The 16,869-nt window shown below is 34.1% G+C and overlaps 1 protein-coding gene across 2 annotated transcripts in view; it reads left to right on the forward strand.

Annotated features, from left to right (window-relative positions):
• STRN (striatin) overlaps positions 1-16,869 on the forward strand; it is a 90,410-nt gene that overhangs the window by 37,725 nt on the left and 35,816 nt on the right. For both annotated transcript variants that reach the window (XM_026018917.2, XM_026018916.2), the window contains exons 3-6: positions 949-1,022; positions 10,091-10,169; positions 12,723-12,890; positions 14,807-14,942. In XM_026018917.2, coding sequence (XP_025874702.1) covers positions 949-1,022; positions 10,091-10,169; positions 12,723-12,890; positions 14,807-14,942 — 457 coding nt within the window. The remainder of the gene's footprint in view (positions 1-948; positions 1,023-10,090; positions 10,170-12,722; positions 12,891-14,806; positions 14,943-16,869) is intronic.

Consider the following 16,869-nt stretch of genomic DNA (forward strand, 5'->3'; position numbering starts at 1 on the left):
TCCTTTGAATTGTTTGCTATGATGCATACTTGGTAAATCTTAATTGCCTGACAAGGCATAGAGTATTATGGATGACCTAAAACCTTTAGTTTGGGTATAGTTTACACATATTGTTATATTAGTTTCAGATGTGCAGCACAATGACTCTATTTCTGTGTTATGCTGTGTTTACCACAAGTGTAGTTACTGTGTGTCGCCATGCAATGCTATTACAATAACATTGACTATATTCCCTATGCTGTACCTTTCATCCTGTGACTTATTCATTCTGTAACTCAAACCTGTATCTCCCAGTCTCTTTAACCTGTTTTGCCCTGCCCCTCCCTCCTTTCCTCTGGTAATTCTCAGTTTGTTCTCTGTATTTGTAGATCTGATTCTGTTTTTTATTTATTTGTTTTGTTTTTTAGATTCCACATGTGAGTGAAACCGTTTGGTATTTGTCTTTCTCAGTCTGACTTATTTCACTTGTTAGCATGTTACCCTCTGGGTCCATCCATGTTTTCATAAATAGCAAGATCTCATCCTTTTGTTGTAGTTGCATAATATTTCGTTGTATATACATACCATTAGATGACTTTTCTTTTTAAATACATCATTTTGAGAAAGGTTAGTCTTCTACAAGTTAGTTTCATAATCCAAACTTATCTATTGCTTTTGATAGTAGAATTGTACTTTGGCAATCAACAAGAAAATTTGAATACTATAGAAACTAGAATGTTATATATAATTATAGAAAGATTTATGGTTCCCAGTATTCTTTTATTTGTTATAATGACACATGATGGTATAACAACAATAAAATAATAATGACAAGCACTTTATGACTTTGACTCTTTATTTTGAAAGGTAGCCAGGACTACTGTGTATTGATGACTACTCCTATTATATATCCTAAAGTTCATTTAAATATATTTTAAGATGGTTTGTGTTTTCTTATTTCTTTGTTAGAGCCAAATACCACAAGTTGAAATATGGGACAGAATTGAATCAGGGAGATATGAAGCCTCCAAGCTATGATTCTGGTAAGCTAATTTTAAAGGAAGTTTAAGTGATTAAAAAGAAGTTGATATCCAGTATTTGTAGCAACAATATTTATAATATTGCAAATTAATTTCTAATTACTTGCTATTATTTTTTCTGACCCACTTTGACACTAATCATTTAGTGTCATTTGGATGATTTTCCATCACCTTCCTTCCTTTTCCCTCTTCCCCTTTCTTTTAGCTCCCCATTTTCTCCTTATGTTCTATACTTACTAGAAGAATCAGAATTCATGGGGTAACACAGTAAAACACTAACATAACTGTGTCTTGCTGGGTTTCTCCAGTATTAATGGGAACTTTGAGATGTGCCGTACAAGTACATCGTGCCCTTGAAATCCTGAGAGAAAGAGAAGGAATGATAGAGTTCAGAGATCTCTTCTCAAGTACAGGGAATTCCTAATTCCTTCAACGTAATCCCTCAGTTGGCAGGTGCAAAATTGTTTTTGGACTTTCTTACCCTAGAAGATTCTGCTGGCAGACCATCTTTTAACAGCTAAAACATTTATTATCTTTTTGTGTTATTTCTTCTTTTTTCTTCTTCTACTTCTTCATCTCTACAAAAATAGCACTTTGTAAACAATCAGATATGAAGGAATATAGATACAATTGGCGTATTAGTAGGTATAACTGATAGTAAGAAAAGTTGTTCAAAAGTGATTCATGTTTCAAATGAGTGTATTTTGACAATTTCAAATTAAATTTCTAGATCAAATATCTGGAGATATCAATCGTTGTTTATATCATTTCCTGAAATACATGCCTTGTACTCTAGGGGCTTTATGTGTGTTAACCTTAATTCTTAAAATAGTTATACATAAGGATGGTATTATACTCATATCACCTATGTGAAATTTGAACTCAGAAAAGTGGAGAAACTTCCACAAGGTCATATAACTATTAAGTAATGGGAATATAGATCTGAGTCCAGGTCTATTGACTCCCAACATTCATATATATATATATATATATATATATATATATATATATATATTTTTTTTTTTTAAGTTTACTTATTTATTTGTGTAATCTCTATACCAGCATGGGGCTTGAACTCACAACCCCAAGATCAAGAATCATGTGTTCTTTTGGATGAGCCAGCCAGCTGGCCCATAGTCATGTTAGTCCCATTTTACTACACTGCTTTGGTGTTGACAATGTATGGAAAAAACCTTACAAAATAAATTCTGAATGTGCTGCCAATTTTACCAATTTAGTTTGGTAATGTTATTAACACAATCCCACAGCTGAATATTGAATCCTTGAGATTTAGAGCAGTACCAGTTGATCAATGGCATGTTTTTTTTCCTTTGTTTTTTAAATTGTTCTTACTGTGGTGTCTCTTCTTTTGACTTGAGATGCACTTAAATTTTTAAATTTCAGACTATTTGTTAAAGGCTGTCCTGAAAGTATCTTGTCTGATTCACAGAAGTGATTTAATCAGTACTTTTATATTAAAAAGTTTGTTTCCTAATTTTTAGATATCATTTTAGGAGTATAAAGGTCTAGTTGTAACATATAGAAAATGTTTATAAGTAAACAGTGTGGTTCTAGAAAAAGTTAGACTCTTATACATGTAAGTTTAACTCTGCTCGACACTTTAGATACCCGTGATATTTCTTTTCTTTTCTTCTTCTTTTTTTTTTAAGATTTTATTTATTTATTTATGAGAGACACACACAGAGAGAGAGAGGCAGAGACAAAGGCAGAGGTAGAAGCAGACTCCATGGAGGGAGCCTGATGTGGGACTCGATCCCGGGACTCCAGGATCACGCCCTGGGCCGAAGGCTGGCGCTTAACCGCTGAGCCACCCAGGGATTCCACTACCCGTGGTATTTCTTAATCTTTTGGAGATCACTCTGCTCCTTATCTGAAACTGAGAAAAATAGTGGAAATAACTCCTAACTTTCAGATTTATTTTCTTAATATATAACACATAGTTAATACCTAGTATGTTTCCATCTACTGATCTTTCAAACTGTTTATTTACAAATACCTTTTTAAAAAGATTTTGTTTATTTACTTGAGAAAGAGTGAGAGAGCATGTGCACAGCAGGAGAGGGAGAAGCAGACCCCCCACTGAGCAGGGAGCCTGATGCTGGGATCACAACCTGCAAAGGCAGATGTTTAACTAACAGAGCCACCCAGGTGTCCCTCAAACTATTTATTTACAAATACTAAATACATAATGCTTGTCAAACCCAGGATCAAATTAAGTGAATAAGATAACAATGCCCTATTGGATTTTTATAGGGAAGATAGGAAAAAAGTGATTACAGTAAAATGACATGTATAATGGGGAAGATAATGGGTGTTATGGAACACAATAGTAGGGGAACCAGATCTAGTCATAAGTAGTCAAATGGTGTTTAAGGTTAACATCTGAAGGACAAGTAAGAATTGGCCAGGGAATGTGAACTTACTAAATATTTGCTGAATGAGAGGTGGGAGAAAGGCAGAGGGAAGAATATGGCACATTTGAGAAATAATTGGCTAGTAGAGAAAGGGAGGGAAGGAGTGTTTCTAGATGCAGTTGGAGAGTTAGCTGGGGGGCAGATGGTAAAGTATCTTACAAGGGTCTTGTAAAATATATTAAGGAGTTTACATTTTATCTTAATTTTGAGAAGATATTTGAAGGATGTTAATTAGGACTCTTGTGATCAGATTTGCTTAGATCCTACTGGCAGCAGTGCAGTAACAGGTGGATCAGAGAGCAGCTGGATCAGTGGTGGGGGACTGGTGAGAGGACTGTTGCAGTCTCCTAACTAAATGAGGAAGGCTGCCTTGATAGGATACTGACTACTGACTGGACATGAAGGAGGGGGTTGGGTGTTCAGGAAATCCTTAGTAAAATCTGCAGGAATGAGTTCTGGTTTCAATGTAGGAGATGAAAAAAAGGGACACTCAAAGATGACCCCCACACTTATAGTTCTAAAAACTCAATTGGAAGTAGATTTGGATGATGATGGGTTTACTTTTAGATTTATTTGTTATACAATCAAGTGAAGATGGCTGGTAGACTCTCTGGGTCTGGAGCTCAAACCAGGGGTATGGATTTGATATGGAGATTTGAGAGGCATCAACATGTTGTACCAAAGGCACTCGGGTCATTGGACAGGAGGAAGAGGTGCCCTTCCACCCCAACTCCAGACTTTATCCAGAGTGAGAAGAGGACCTGAACTGGAGCCTTGAGGAATGGCAACACTTAAAAAACTGGTAGAAGAATGGAAAGCTGAAAAGGAAATGATAAGAATTATCTTAATGGTGGGATAGAAACCAGGAGAAGAGAGGGATTAGGACTATAAAGCACCATGATTAATGGCCAGAGGTTCTGAAGAGTAGCTTCAGGATTTAGTGACATGTGGGTCTTTATTGTGGGCAGTTTTAGGAGAAAGTTAAGGGTAGAAACAAAGAGATAAGTGGAAAATGAAGACTAAGTGTAGTTATCTTTCAGGAAGCTTAGACTGTGAAGGTGAAGGAGAGAGAGAGCTGAAAAGGCACATGGGATCAAGGAAATTGTGTGTGTGTATGTGTGTGTATGTGTGTGTGTGTGATGTGTTTCATAGAGGGGGAGCATATAAAAAGAGAGAAGAGATATTCAAAATAGGAAGGTATCTAAAGAAGCACAGGGATTGGATTCTGAATTAGCTGGAGAGTGGTGAGAAGAGCATGTCTTTTTTGTTCCCAAGAAAGAATGTAGAAATTAGGTGATCGGTTTGTAGGTTTGGGTTTCACTTTGATGATGGGTATTTAATATGATAACTTTATTTGTAAGACTGGATTACCTGCTAAGAACGTATGACAGGTTTAAGAAAAGTAGAGAAGGTTTAAATAATAATGAGCAAGAGGGCAAACTGTAACAAATAGTAGGATTGAGAAAAGCTAAGAGTCCAGGTGAGCTGTGTGATCATGAGTTTATATAGAAGCATGGTTTGAATACTTGACAGTTTGGGTAAAAATTAAATAGAATGAAAATAGTTCATAATGGAATTCATTGAATTCATGGAGAGACCAAGGGGATGAGAGATTTGAGACATTGACTAAAGAATAATTGGAGTGATAGGCCAAACTAAAACTAAAGAGGGAAGGAAGTGAAGACAAAAGGAGGCTAATGAGCAAAAGTGAGGGGCTAGGCTGTGGTCTGGAGCTAGTCAGCAAACTTCTCCTTTAAAGGCCTGGATAGTCATATTTGGGCTTTTTTATGCCTACGTTCTCTGTTGCAGCTACTCAGCTCTGACGTCCTAACATGAAGGTAGCTACAACACATAAATGAGTGTGTACGGCAGGCCACATTTGACCTGCAGGTTGTAATTTGCTGGCCTCTGGTCTAAGGTCTCAGCTAAATGACAGATCTAGTGAGGTGGGAGTATGAGCCTGAAGGATGTGCTCAGTGAGGGAATTTGTCTCTGTCTGTTCTTCATCATGACAAGATCTGAGGTATGACAGCTAGAGAGGGTGGTGGTTGTGGGGAGGCTGAATTGGAGCACCCACATGAATATTAACTTTGCTCAAGAGAGGTAAACATTTGGTTGCAGAGGAAGCTTGGTAAACCTGGTCCTGAGAGATTTGTGAGTGACAGGTTATTGAGAGATTTGTGAGTGACAGTGATGAGGACAATGACTGGGAGAGGTTGGTATATCCAAACAAGGTAAACTTTAAAGAAGCAGGAATTCTTCTAGTCTTTGTCCTTTTATTCATTTACAGTATTTATTTTTAAAGTGACAATCCAGACATTTTCTGAGACCTTTTTTTTCTTTATGGTGAAAAAATTTATATTTAGATTTATAGCCAGCTGGACTCAGTTTAGATGATCCCAATTTTGTTGGCAGCATCCAAAGCATCATAGTCAGGAGCCAGTTGAACATATGCTTTCTTCTATCCATAAGACCTGATCAAGGTGTTGACCTTGGCCACATCAATGTCTTAAAGCTTCTTCGCAGCCGGTTTGATCTGGTGCTTGTTGGCCTTGACATCCACAATGAACACAAATGTGTTGTTTTCTATTTTCTTTATGGCTGACTTGGTAGTTGGGGAACTTGATGATGGCATAGGGATCAAGCTTATTTCTCCTGGGGGCCTCTCTTTCAAGGATATTTGGGCTGCCTTCAGAGACTCAGGGTCTTGGGTCGTTGGAATGTAGGTGACATGCGGATCTTCTTTTTTTCGTGACCCTGGATGCCTTTCACCTTTCAGGATGGCTTTCAAAGGCTTTGGCTTTGGGAAGGGCAGGGGCATCCTTCTTTGCCTTAGGCTCCATCTTTGTGAAAGGATCTGAGGCATTTTTTATAATAAAATTAGTTTCCCTTCTCACTTTCCCCCCCTAATTTTGTTCGATATCCATATCTTTACATTTTTACCTTAGGAGAATATTACCCCAGGTTATGTTAAAATCTGTTTATCTTCCATATTTCAGCTTCCTTTATTTAATATTAGAAGCCAGGTACATATTAAAAATAGAATATTTTTATCCAAAGTGACAAATTCTGCCTTTTAATCGAGATGTTTAAACCATGTACATTTCATGTGACTACTGATATGATTAGATTTAAAGCTACCACTTTTGCTGTTTATTTTCTGTTTGTTCATTCTGTTCTTTGATCCCTTTTCCTCTCTTACAGATTTCTTTTGTGATAATGTAGTTCTTTTGTTGTTCTATTTTATCTCTTTCTGACTTATTAGCTGTAACTCTTTGCTATTTTGGTGGTTGCTTTAGGGTTTATGATATACTTTTTAAAAAATTTACTGCAGTCTGTCTTTAAGTGTGACAGTATACCACTTCTAGAGCCTTGTAACCATGGGTTTCTCTCTTTGGCAGTTGTTTTCACATATTTTGCTTCAATTATGTTATAAGTCACACTACATTATTATTTTTGTTAAACAGTCAATTCTCATTTAAAGAGATTTAAATAATATAAAGAGTATATATTTCCAGTGCTCATCATTCCTTTGTATGGATTCATATTTTCTGGTATCCAATTCCATCTGCCTCAGGGACTTTTGCATATCTTGTAATATGGGTTGCTGCCAATGAGTTCTTTCAGCCTTTCTGTGTCTGAATAAGTCATCCTTGCTTGCATTGTTTGTGATGAGATATCTTCTACTAAACGTATCTCTGTTCTTCTATATGTAGAATGTGACCTTTTTCTCTGGCACTTTTAAGAGTTTCCATTTTGTCATTGGTTTTAAGCAGTTTCATTATGATATGCTTTGGTGTAGTCACAGGTGCTCCCCCCATCCCATGTTTCTTGTACTTGGGATTCGTTGAGTGTCTTAGATCTGTGTGTTTATAGTTTTGCGAAATTTATAACCTTTTAGCCATTATTTCTTCAGATGTTGTTTTTGTTTTTGTTCCTGGGCCTCTCTATGCCGTGATATAGAAACACTGTCAAGGGAGCAAGCTGGATTGATCACAGGGCTCACCTGTGTGCTTCCTCTCTCTCAGGGATCATTGTCCTTTGTGGCCTGACTTTCAGGGTCTTAATCATGATTTCATCTATTTCATTTTATAGTTGTTTCAAGCAGGAGGGTAAATTGGATCCCTGTTACTCCAATTTGACTGGAAGTACCAGTGAACTATGTTTTTATTACCAAGCAGTTTAACTCTTACCACTTTAAAATCCTTACTTTTGTATGATGTCATTTTTTTAAACTTGATAAAGTAAGAGTAAATGTGATAGTTGATTGAGACAGTGTTGTGAATTTTAGCTTGGATAAGGAAATGTGGGAAAAATAAAGTTTACATGTACAAGAATTTTTTTTTCGTTTAACTTCAGACTTTTCTTTAAAACGTTACCCAAGAAGTCAGATTTTGTCTCAATATGTGAATACACTTTTTTGAAAGAGGGTTAAGATGTATTCTTATTTGATTTGGCTTAATTTATTTTTTATGAAGGTATAATTTACATAAGTAAAATTTACCCTTTTAGTGTTTTCACAAACATATATAGTCTTGTTACTACTACCCTTTGTAGTCAACCCCTTCGTCTGATACAAAGTGATATAAAGTGTTATTGAATCAATTGTTTGAGATCTAGAGAGGCTATTTCTAGCATATTTGGTTTCCTCCATGACATACAGGAAGAGTATATTCCAAAGAGTCATTTCTACAGAAAGGAAGCTTTTATCCTAAGACAACTCTAAAATAAAAATAGCCCACAATTCAATTGTGGATGTGGGATGCCTGTGTGGATGTGGAGGTGTGTGTTACAGATAGGTAGAAGCATAGAAAAAAATAGAATAGGTTTGTACTGAGAGCTAGAGCTGGGTCTAAAGCCTGTTTCTGCCAGTTTCTTCGTATGTAACATTAATTCTCCTGAACCTCAATTTTCTTCCCTCTACTCTGTTTTATGTTCCTATAGTTTGCCTTTTCCAGAAAGTTCTATGAATTCCAGAATGATATGGAATATGAAGTCTTCTGATTCTAGCTTTTCTCATTTAGCATAATAAATCTGAGATTCATTCATGTTGATGTGTATCTGTAATTCATTCCTTGTTGAATAGTATTCCATTGAGTGCATGTGGCACACTTCGGTAACATCACTAGTTGCCAAAGTAGGCAAAGGCAGTTGAGTAAAGAGATAGTAAAGAGAGGCCTATACTAATGAGAAATAAGATGACCTCAAAAGTTCTTTCACATAAGAAATTTTTAGTCTTTTAAAATGCCAGTGTAAGTATTTTTACTTGGCAAGTATAGGTTATTTACTTGACTTCAAAAGGAGATATATTAGAACATACCATATTATATTCCTGAATTTGTGGAACCATTTGTGAACCATAGTTCCTGAATTTGTGAGTCAATGGAAACAAAATGTGTGTTGTTTTTCCTTAGTATGGGGACATTATTTTTGCCTTTTTTTTTTTTTTTTTACAGTATGTACTCTAAAGTCATCCCAAGTAATCTAACTTTTTGAGGTAACTTAATCCTCCCGCCACAATCTGGTCTACTGCTATTTCTTTAGTATATCACAGAGTTTGGCCTAATTATTTTAGGTGAAAAATGAAAATGGAAGATCAAATTCTTATTGACATATTTTAATTTCTTACTGTAGTGGGAATAGCATGTAGAGGGAAATATGTGAGTTTTGGAGTCAAACGTGATTTCAGTACTTAAAACTATGTTTCTAACTTGGAAATAGTACAATTAACTTGTAAAACTCATCATTTTCATCTTTAAAATAGGGTTAGTAATAACACCTATCTTTTGAGGTTGTAAAGATTAAAAGAGATAATGTATGTGTTTTTAACACAGCATCTGGAACACAGTAAATGCTTTACATCAAATATAAAACAAATTTTCCCAGTCTTTCTTACATCTCCAGTTGAATAAAACCTTCTGTAAAAGATCACAGTTTCTTGCAGTTTGATCAAGGACTGATAGAAAGTGTGAACTTTTTTGTATTTTTAAAGTTGAGTCAGAGTATAGTTGGGAAATTCTGTAGTCCAGATTTGTCACAGAGAAGGCTCTTTTTATTATACTATCTTCCTGAAAGGATTCAGCTTCTACCAAATGATGAATTAAGCTTTACAAGGCTTAGGTGGTTTTCATTCAAAGAAGGAATGCCTTCAAAAGAATATTTGAAGTTTTCATTTAATAACTAGTGAAGGAAATAGATTTGGATTGAAATTATTTCTTCTGTATCTACTCTTTACCAAACTGGTTTTTCTATCATCATTCCTGAGTGCTTTGTTCTAGCTCTGATGTGGTGCTCCATAATACTTTCATTAGACCATTATTGTGTGACTTGATTTGAATAGGTCTTTGTCCTGGAAGAAAATTCTCAGGCTACTAGAGATTGGGAATCTGTCTTTATTTTAATTCTGCTACTCTCAGGCGAATCTTGTAGCAATAATGAATTCATATAACTTTTGTTATGGACATTAGATTTAAAAAAAAAAAAACAATATACATTGTCCTAAAACATACCTTACAGTTTGTTGAATGTTTGCATATTCTTAATCTTAAAAATTTTTTATTGGACATAATTTTATGAATTGAGATGCCCTCTAATGTATAAAACAAGGCACTTTTATTATGATTTAATGTTTTCCAGATGAAGGTAATGAAACAGAGGTACAGCCACAACAAAATAGCCAGTTAATGTGGAAACAGGGTCGACAACTACTCAGACAGTAAGTATCCCATGGTCAAAGAGAAGTATACTTTCATATATATATATAATATTATTATATATAACTATATATATAATTTTCATTTTCAACTCAGAATAACTTTATCTCTTATTATTAGACTGTTGCTATGAAAACACTTAATTGAATTACTGTTCCTTTTTCATAGTAAACATTTTTGTTCCTAGTGGTAGAATTTATTTTCATTAAATACTAATAAGAGTTGCCAAGGATAAATTCTCTTTTTATAATGTGAACTTTATCAGAGTATAATATTAAGCTTCTAGATTTTAATATATACACATATTTACATTTGAAAGAATTCTATACTCTTAAAGTTACTTTTTGCAGATATAATATTCAGATGTAATTTTGTGTTATGTTTTTAAACTTCCTATTTTAAATAGATTGAAGAACTTTTTTAATTTCCCAAATTTGCAAATTTTGCACTAACATGTATACCTCCTATAAAATATGTATTTGATGGGCAGCCCGGTGGCCCAGTGGTTTAACGCTGCCTTCCACCTGGGGTGTGATCTTGGAGACCCGGGATTGAGTCCCACGTCAGGCTCCCTGCATGGAGCCTGCTTCTCTCCCTCTGCCTGTGTCTCTGCCTCTCTCTCTCTCTGTCTGTCATGAATAAATAAATAAAATCTTAAAAAAAAAAACTATTTAGGAAAAAAAATAAAATATGTATTTGAGACTATAAAGAGGAATACAAAGCTGGAAGGAGATTCACATGTCAGGTGGTAGCCTACAACCCACTTAACGGGCTCACTGCCTGATTCTTGCATATCATATTTGAAATTGCTATTCTGATTTGTGCTTCACTAAAATAAAATTTACTTACCTGTTTTGGATTTTTGAGTTTCCTTTGAGTAGTCCACACCAATGGTTTTCAGAGTGAATTTGTGCCAGCCATTCCTTTTGAATAATGGGAAGAGAATATTAAAATGTCTCCTTTTATGTATTTGTTATCTATTCAAAGTTAGGAAAAAATGAGAATTCACTAACATTTAATAAGTGGTTTTCATAGTGCCCTCACTTTGGTCTTAAATATGATGTATATGTTTTTCTTTCATAAATAAGTGATTTTAAAGTTGCTGATTTTCTTTTTTTATGAGAAGTGATTATCGTAGCAAGCAATCTGAGATATAATTTTCAAAAATTATAAAAGACTCATAATCTGCCCCTTTAAAGGTGGTATTTTATCACTGAATAAGTAGGTAACTACTTGGTAAAGCCGACTTACCTATGGAAAGAGCAGTTTTTGAAACAGTTATCTGTAATGTGGTTCTGTTGCCAAAGAAAGGTATAAATCAAATGTTTTTTTTTTTTAAATCAAATGTTTAAGAACAGAAAAACTTAACACCTTTCTGTTGGTTTGTAAGAAGAACTGATTAACTTCAGGAAAGTTAAATAAACATTTATTATCCAAATTTTAATCAAAACCTTTCTATAAATATTGGATAGTATTGAAAAATGAGAATCTTGATTTGATAAGATACACTTACTCCATTTTGGTCACACATCCTTGTGAAATAACTCTTAGAGCTGTAATCTGTTAATATCAGATCTTGAAATAAACTGACCTCAGACTGGTTATCTTGTCCACCTTTGTTTTCTCTTCAATTTCATAGACTTGATGCTTACTTACAGGTTCACGCCTAATAATTGTCTATCATGTTTGTTAATGACATTATTAATTATGTTTGCCCTTTTCATATTCCTGCCACTACTACTTTTGGTCTTTTTTGGTCATCTTTGTTCTTAATAGGTATCAAGTATCTTCTGTATGCCATCCTCTATACTGTCCTGGGTGTGTTGCTTTTAGGGTGAAGAAAACTGAGATTCAGGAGAATTAATGTTACACGGGAAGAATGGCAGAAATGGGCGTTAGACCAGCTCTAGCTTTCAGTACAAACCTATTCCCTTTTTTTTTCTGTGGTTCTGCCTCTCTGTAACACACACACCCACGTGCACACAGGCATCCCACATCCACAGTTGAATTGTGGGCTATTTTTATTTTAGAGTTGTCTTAGGATAAAAGCTTCCTTTCTGTCGAAATGACTCTTTGGAATATACTTTTCTTGTATGTCATGGAGGAAACCAAATATGCTAGAAATATCCTCTCTAGATCTCAGACATTGATTGATAACACTGTATATCAGAAATGTAAAGAAAAAACTGATATAGTAATTGCTATTGCAAAATAGTATTTCATTAAGAAATTGAGAGTGAGTTTGCTCCATTCCTGCCTAGAAGAAAGAATGTGCTATTAGGTATATTAAGGAACAGCTTCTTCTTATGATAAATGTAATGAATGGTGTATTGTATAGTTCTTTGATTTTTTTCAGTGACCATAGAGGCTGGTACTGCAAGAGACAGCTCCATCTGCAGCTGGAAGATTATTTATTAGCAAGTCTTACTAGCATAGTACTGTACTGTTAAGTCTTATGCGGGCAATGAATTTAAAGAAATACTTTTATTTGCATATTAAGTTAGAGAATACTGATTCCAATATGTCTGAATTGTAAGGATCTTCTTCACATGCAGGTATCTACAGGAGGTGGGTTACACAGATACTATTCTAGATGTGAAATCTAAACGAGTGCGAGCTTTGTTGGGCTTTTCAAGTGATGTCACTGACAGGGAAGATGACAAAAATCAGGATTCAGTTATAAATGGCACAGAGGCTGAAGTTAAAGAGACAGCAATGATTGGGTAAGTATTTTGTCTAGAAAGCTTTTTAGCTAAAATTTTAGTTTTTATTAAATATTTTTGGTTTTTGGGTGACATTTGTGATACTTGCAGTTTTAGATACTGCTACAGAAATAATTCATTATGAAGTTTAATAAAAAAATTGAAATTTCATTTGATAGAAGATAACCCATAGGTATTAGTTACTTATTATTTTAAGAATATTTTAAAGATATTTTTATTTGCTTGAAATTTATGGGTTTAAACATCTTAATATCTTGAAGCTCAGTCACTTACTATTAGAATTTCACAAAAGGCCATCTTTTGGAGATTCAGTTCAAATCTGTAAGAATGAAATTCAATCCTGGTGACCTAGAAATCATATAAATTTCTCAAGTTTTTTAGAAGTAAATCTTTTCTTAGCCACATTTATGTTTTTACTAATATTGTGACTTATCTTTCCTTTGAAAATATCTTAAGTGTAGATTTTTAATTGATAGAATAAGTTAAAAATTCAGTAGCTGTTTGAAATATTTTATTTTGCTTTTTTTGGATCATGTCATACGGTCATATGGAATTCTGCTTAAAATGAACATGAACAGTTAAATAAGGAGATTCTTTATTGAAAAGAAATTGGCATGGTTCTTAAATAAAAAAGCCAAAGACTCTGAAAGTCTAAATATTATTTTGCTTCATTTTAATGCATGTTTGGACTATAAGAATGGTTTTAGTTGAACTCTGTACATTTTCTAGTGAGAACATAGTTTCTGTTATTTGGAACATTAACTAAAATTATGAGTTTCATAATTTTGTAAAGGTTCACAAATAGGACTTTTATAAACAAACTTCTATAAACAAAGATCATTAGAGCCTTCTATATTCATTAATATTTAAGATTACATTAACTTATTTACACAAATGTCAGATTATTGTTTCTTTGTGTAGGCATCAACAATGTAGGCCTTATTCTTGGTTACACTTTTACCTAAAGGGTTGTTGTAAGTCATTATAATGATGTTCAGAAAAGACCACTCTAGTTGTCTGTGTTTTGCCCTTGACCTGACTTTTGAAACTGGCAAGGGTATTATTCTAAGTCTGATTATTTTGAGTCTGATTTGTGTAAGGATACAGAATAGGGTGGAAAAAAACATAGCTCCTAGCAGATTTGAAATTTAATATTTATCTGTTTTGAAAATTTTTCCATAGTTGTGGCTAAATTTTTTTTAAGAAGATGCCTTTCTATCTAAAACATTTCCAAGTGAACTGGAAAGAAATCATCCTATTCTGGCCTTTAGGAAATTGTTTACTAGATTTATTTTGAGGGAGCTAAATTAAAATCTTACATATTTGAAAAGTCAACTATTTCAAAAAGGTTAATGGTATAGTCATTAACAGGATCAAGTTTTGTAATATATTATTTTGATTAAGTTATTTTTAGTAATATTTTTTGTACATTATTTTATGTGCATATTTTTTCAACTCCTTAGCTGTTCAGTAGAGATATAAGATTGTGTCAGAGTAAACGGACCTATCCACTAGTTATTTTTTTTATAGAAATTTATATATCAGAGGAATAATTACAGAGAGGAAAAAAATAGAGAAAAATAGAAGTAGAGGTAATAAAAATATTTTTAAAAAGAAGTACATCAAGGTTGACTTAAGGATCAAAAGAATACTGAATCAGGAGAGGGAGTCCTTTATAGTAACATTAGTCTAAATAGATATGATTGCAAAGTACTTTTAAAAGAGTAACTACTTCCTATAGTGCTTTTCAAATTAAAATCCATGGAAATATAATGGATAAGAATCAGTGTAGTTCATAATGTTATTTGAGGGATATAGTTACAATATAAGCAGAAGTTAGTGCAACATATCATGGATTAATTCTTAATGTTGAGTTTTAAAGATTAACTGAGCAAGGTGTACATGTTTTAAACCAGAAAATCCGAGTTAACAGATTCTGCCTCTGTGCTGGATAATTTCAAATTCCTTGAAAGTGCAGCTGCAGATTTCAGTGATGAAGATGAAGATGATGACATTGATGGAAGAGAGAAAAGTATCATTGATACTTCAACGGTGAGTTGGATACTCAGATATTAATATTTTTAGGAATCATTAGGCTTACTTTAAAAAATAATCGAAATGAAAAAAAATTAAAAAAAATTTTTTATTGGAGTTCAATTTGCCAACATGAAAAAAATTTTTTTAAAGTAAAAATCCATGTGCTTCAACCAAAATCCTTAACTTTTTTTCATGAATTTGGGGAAATTTAATCTAAGAGGTTTTAGTATTGAGTTCAAATTCAAGAATATTTTTAGGATGGTAGCTTTCTCTTAAAGGTCTTCACTCTCTGGGACACCTGGTTGACTTAGTTGATAGAACATGTGACTCTTGATCTCCAGGTTGTGAGTTCAAGCTCCACATTGAGTAAAGAGATTACTTAAAAAAATTTTAGAATTCCTCAAAGGTCCTCACTCTTTGACTTGTTAACTCATTAAACATTTTAATAGTTTGATAGAGCTGGTGAATATGGTAAAAATGTGTGTGCTATAACAGTGCAGTGTTACTGGTGCTTTAAGACAATAGAAATGACAGACCCGTTATAGTACCTGATAGTGACTGGCATCACCTCTAATCAGTGTGGTTTTGTCTCTCTTGTCTGGGTTCCTTTGGTAGACAAATGTTAACAAAATTTTAGAACTGTTTCATTAGATACCTTCAAACTTGCTTAGAATTATTCAGTAGTTTTGTTTAGATCTTTATAAATTCATTGACTTTCCCATGATAGTTCTTGGAATAAGTAGTGTCTCTTGCTGCTTCTCCCTTTTCTTCCCTTCTCCATTCTGTTACCTTCAGCTCTTGTTTTTTGTTGTTGTTGTTGTTCTCTTTTTTTCTCCCTACTTTTTCCTCCTTCTCCTCTTTTCTCTTTTTCCTTCTTCCTCCTCTCTCTCTTTTTTAAGTAATGGATGATTTCCTTGCTTTGTCTAGGAAAATATTTACATTTCTTCTTTCATTTTATTTAATTAAGAAGAGTATAAGGGAGAAAGCAAGGTAGTGAAGCCGACTTGACCTAGAGTTCAAAGCCTTGGGTTTAAGTCTCAGTTCTGTCACTAATTATCTGTGCTTCTTACCCTTCAGGCTTAGTGTTTTAGTTTGTAAAATGGGGACTATTAGGGATCCCTGGGTAGTGCAGCGGCTTAGCGCCTGCCTTTGGCCCAGGGCACGATCCTGGAGACCCGGGATCGAATCCCACATCGGGCTCCCAGTGCATGGAGCCTGCTTCTCCCTCTGCCTGTGTCTCTGCCTCTCTCTCTCTCTCTGTGTGTGACTATCATAAATAAATAAAAATTAAAAAAAAAAAGACTGCCCCTGACCAAAAAATAAAAATTAAAAAAAATAAATAAAATGGGGACTATAAAAACCTATCTTATATCCTCAGAAGATTTTGTGAGGAATAAATGAGATGCTATATATGAAAAATGATATAAATGCTTTCTGGGTATAGCTTCTCTGTTCTTTATGCCCTCTGCCTCCATCAGTGACTCTCAAATTATTACTTCCAGATTATTGTTTCCTTGAACCACTCTTCAGTAGTATTCTGCTGATATAGCCTTGCCATGGATATTATTAGAACTTCAAGTAGTCACCCCCATTTTTTCTTATCTAAACAGGTAGTAATAGCATGTGTTTTAATTTACTGTAGTAAAAGAAAATGCCTAAACTTGTATGATACCTTTTCTCTGTCCTGTTCATTTGGAAATTTTGTACTGTTTTGTGATTTCTCTGGGCCAACTGCATTGAGATGGTATTTTCCCATCAAAATACTTTATTTTGGCTCATTGATAAATGATAACTGATTATGATACTTTAAGTATGGTCGTACTAGAAATTCCTAACCATAAACTGGTTTCTTTTTAAGTAATTGAATTCACAAAGTCTTGTCTTGCAGCTAGATTGTAGCAATTCTGTGATTAAGCAGTGAAGGCATAGCTAATATAAACAT

Source organism: Vulpes vulpes, chromosome 8, assembly GCF_048418805.1.
Source record: "Vulpes vulpes isolate BD-2025 chromosome 8, VulVul3, whole genome shotgun sequence".
Taxonomy (NCBI): domain Eukaryota; kingdom Metazoa; phylum Chordata; class Mammalia; order Carnivora; family Canidae; genus Vulpes; species Vulpes vulpes.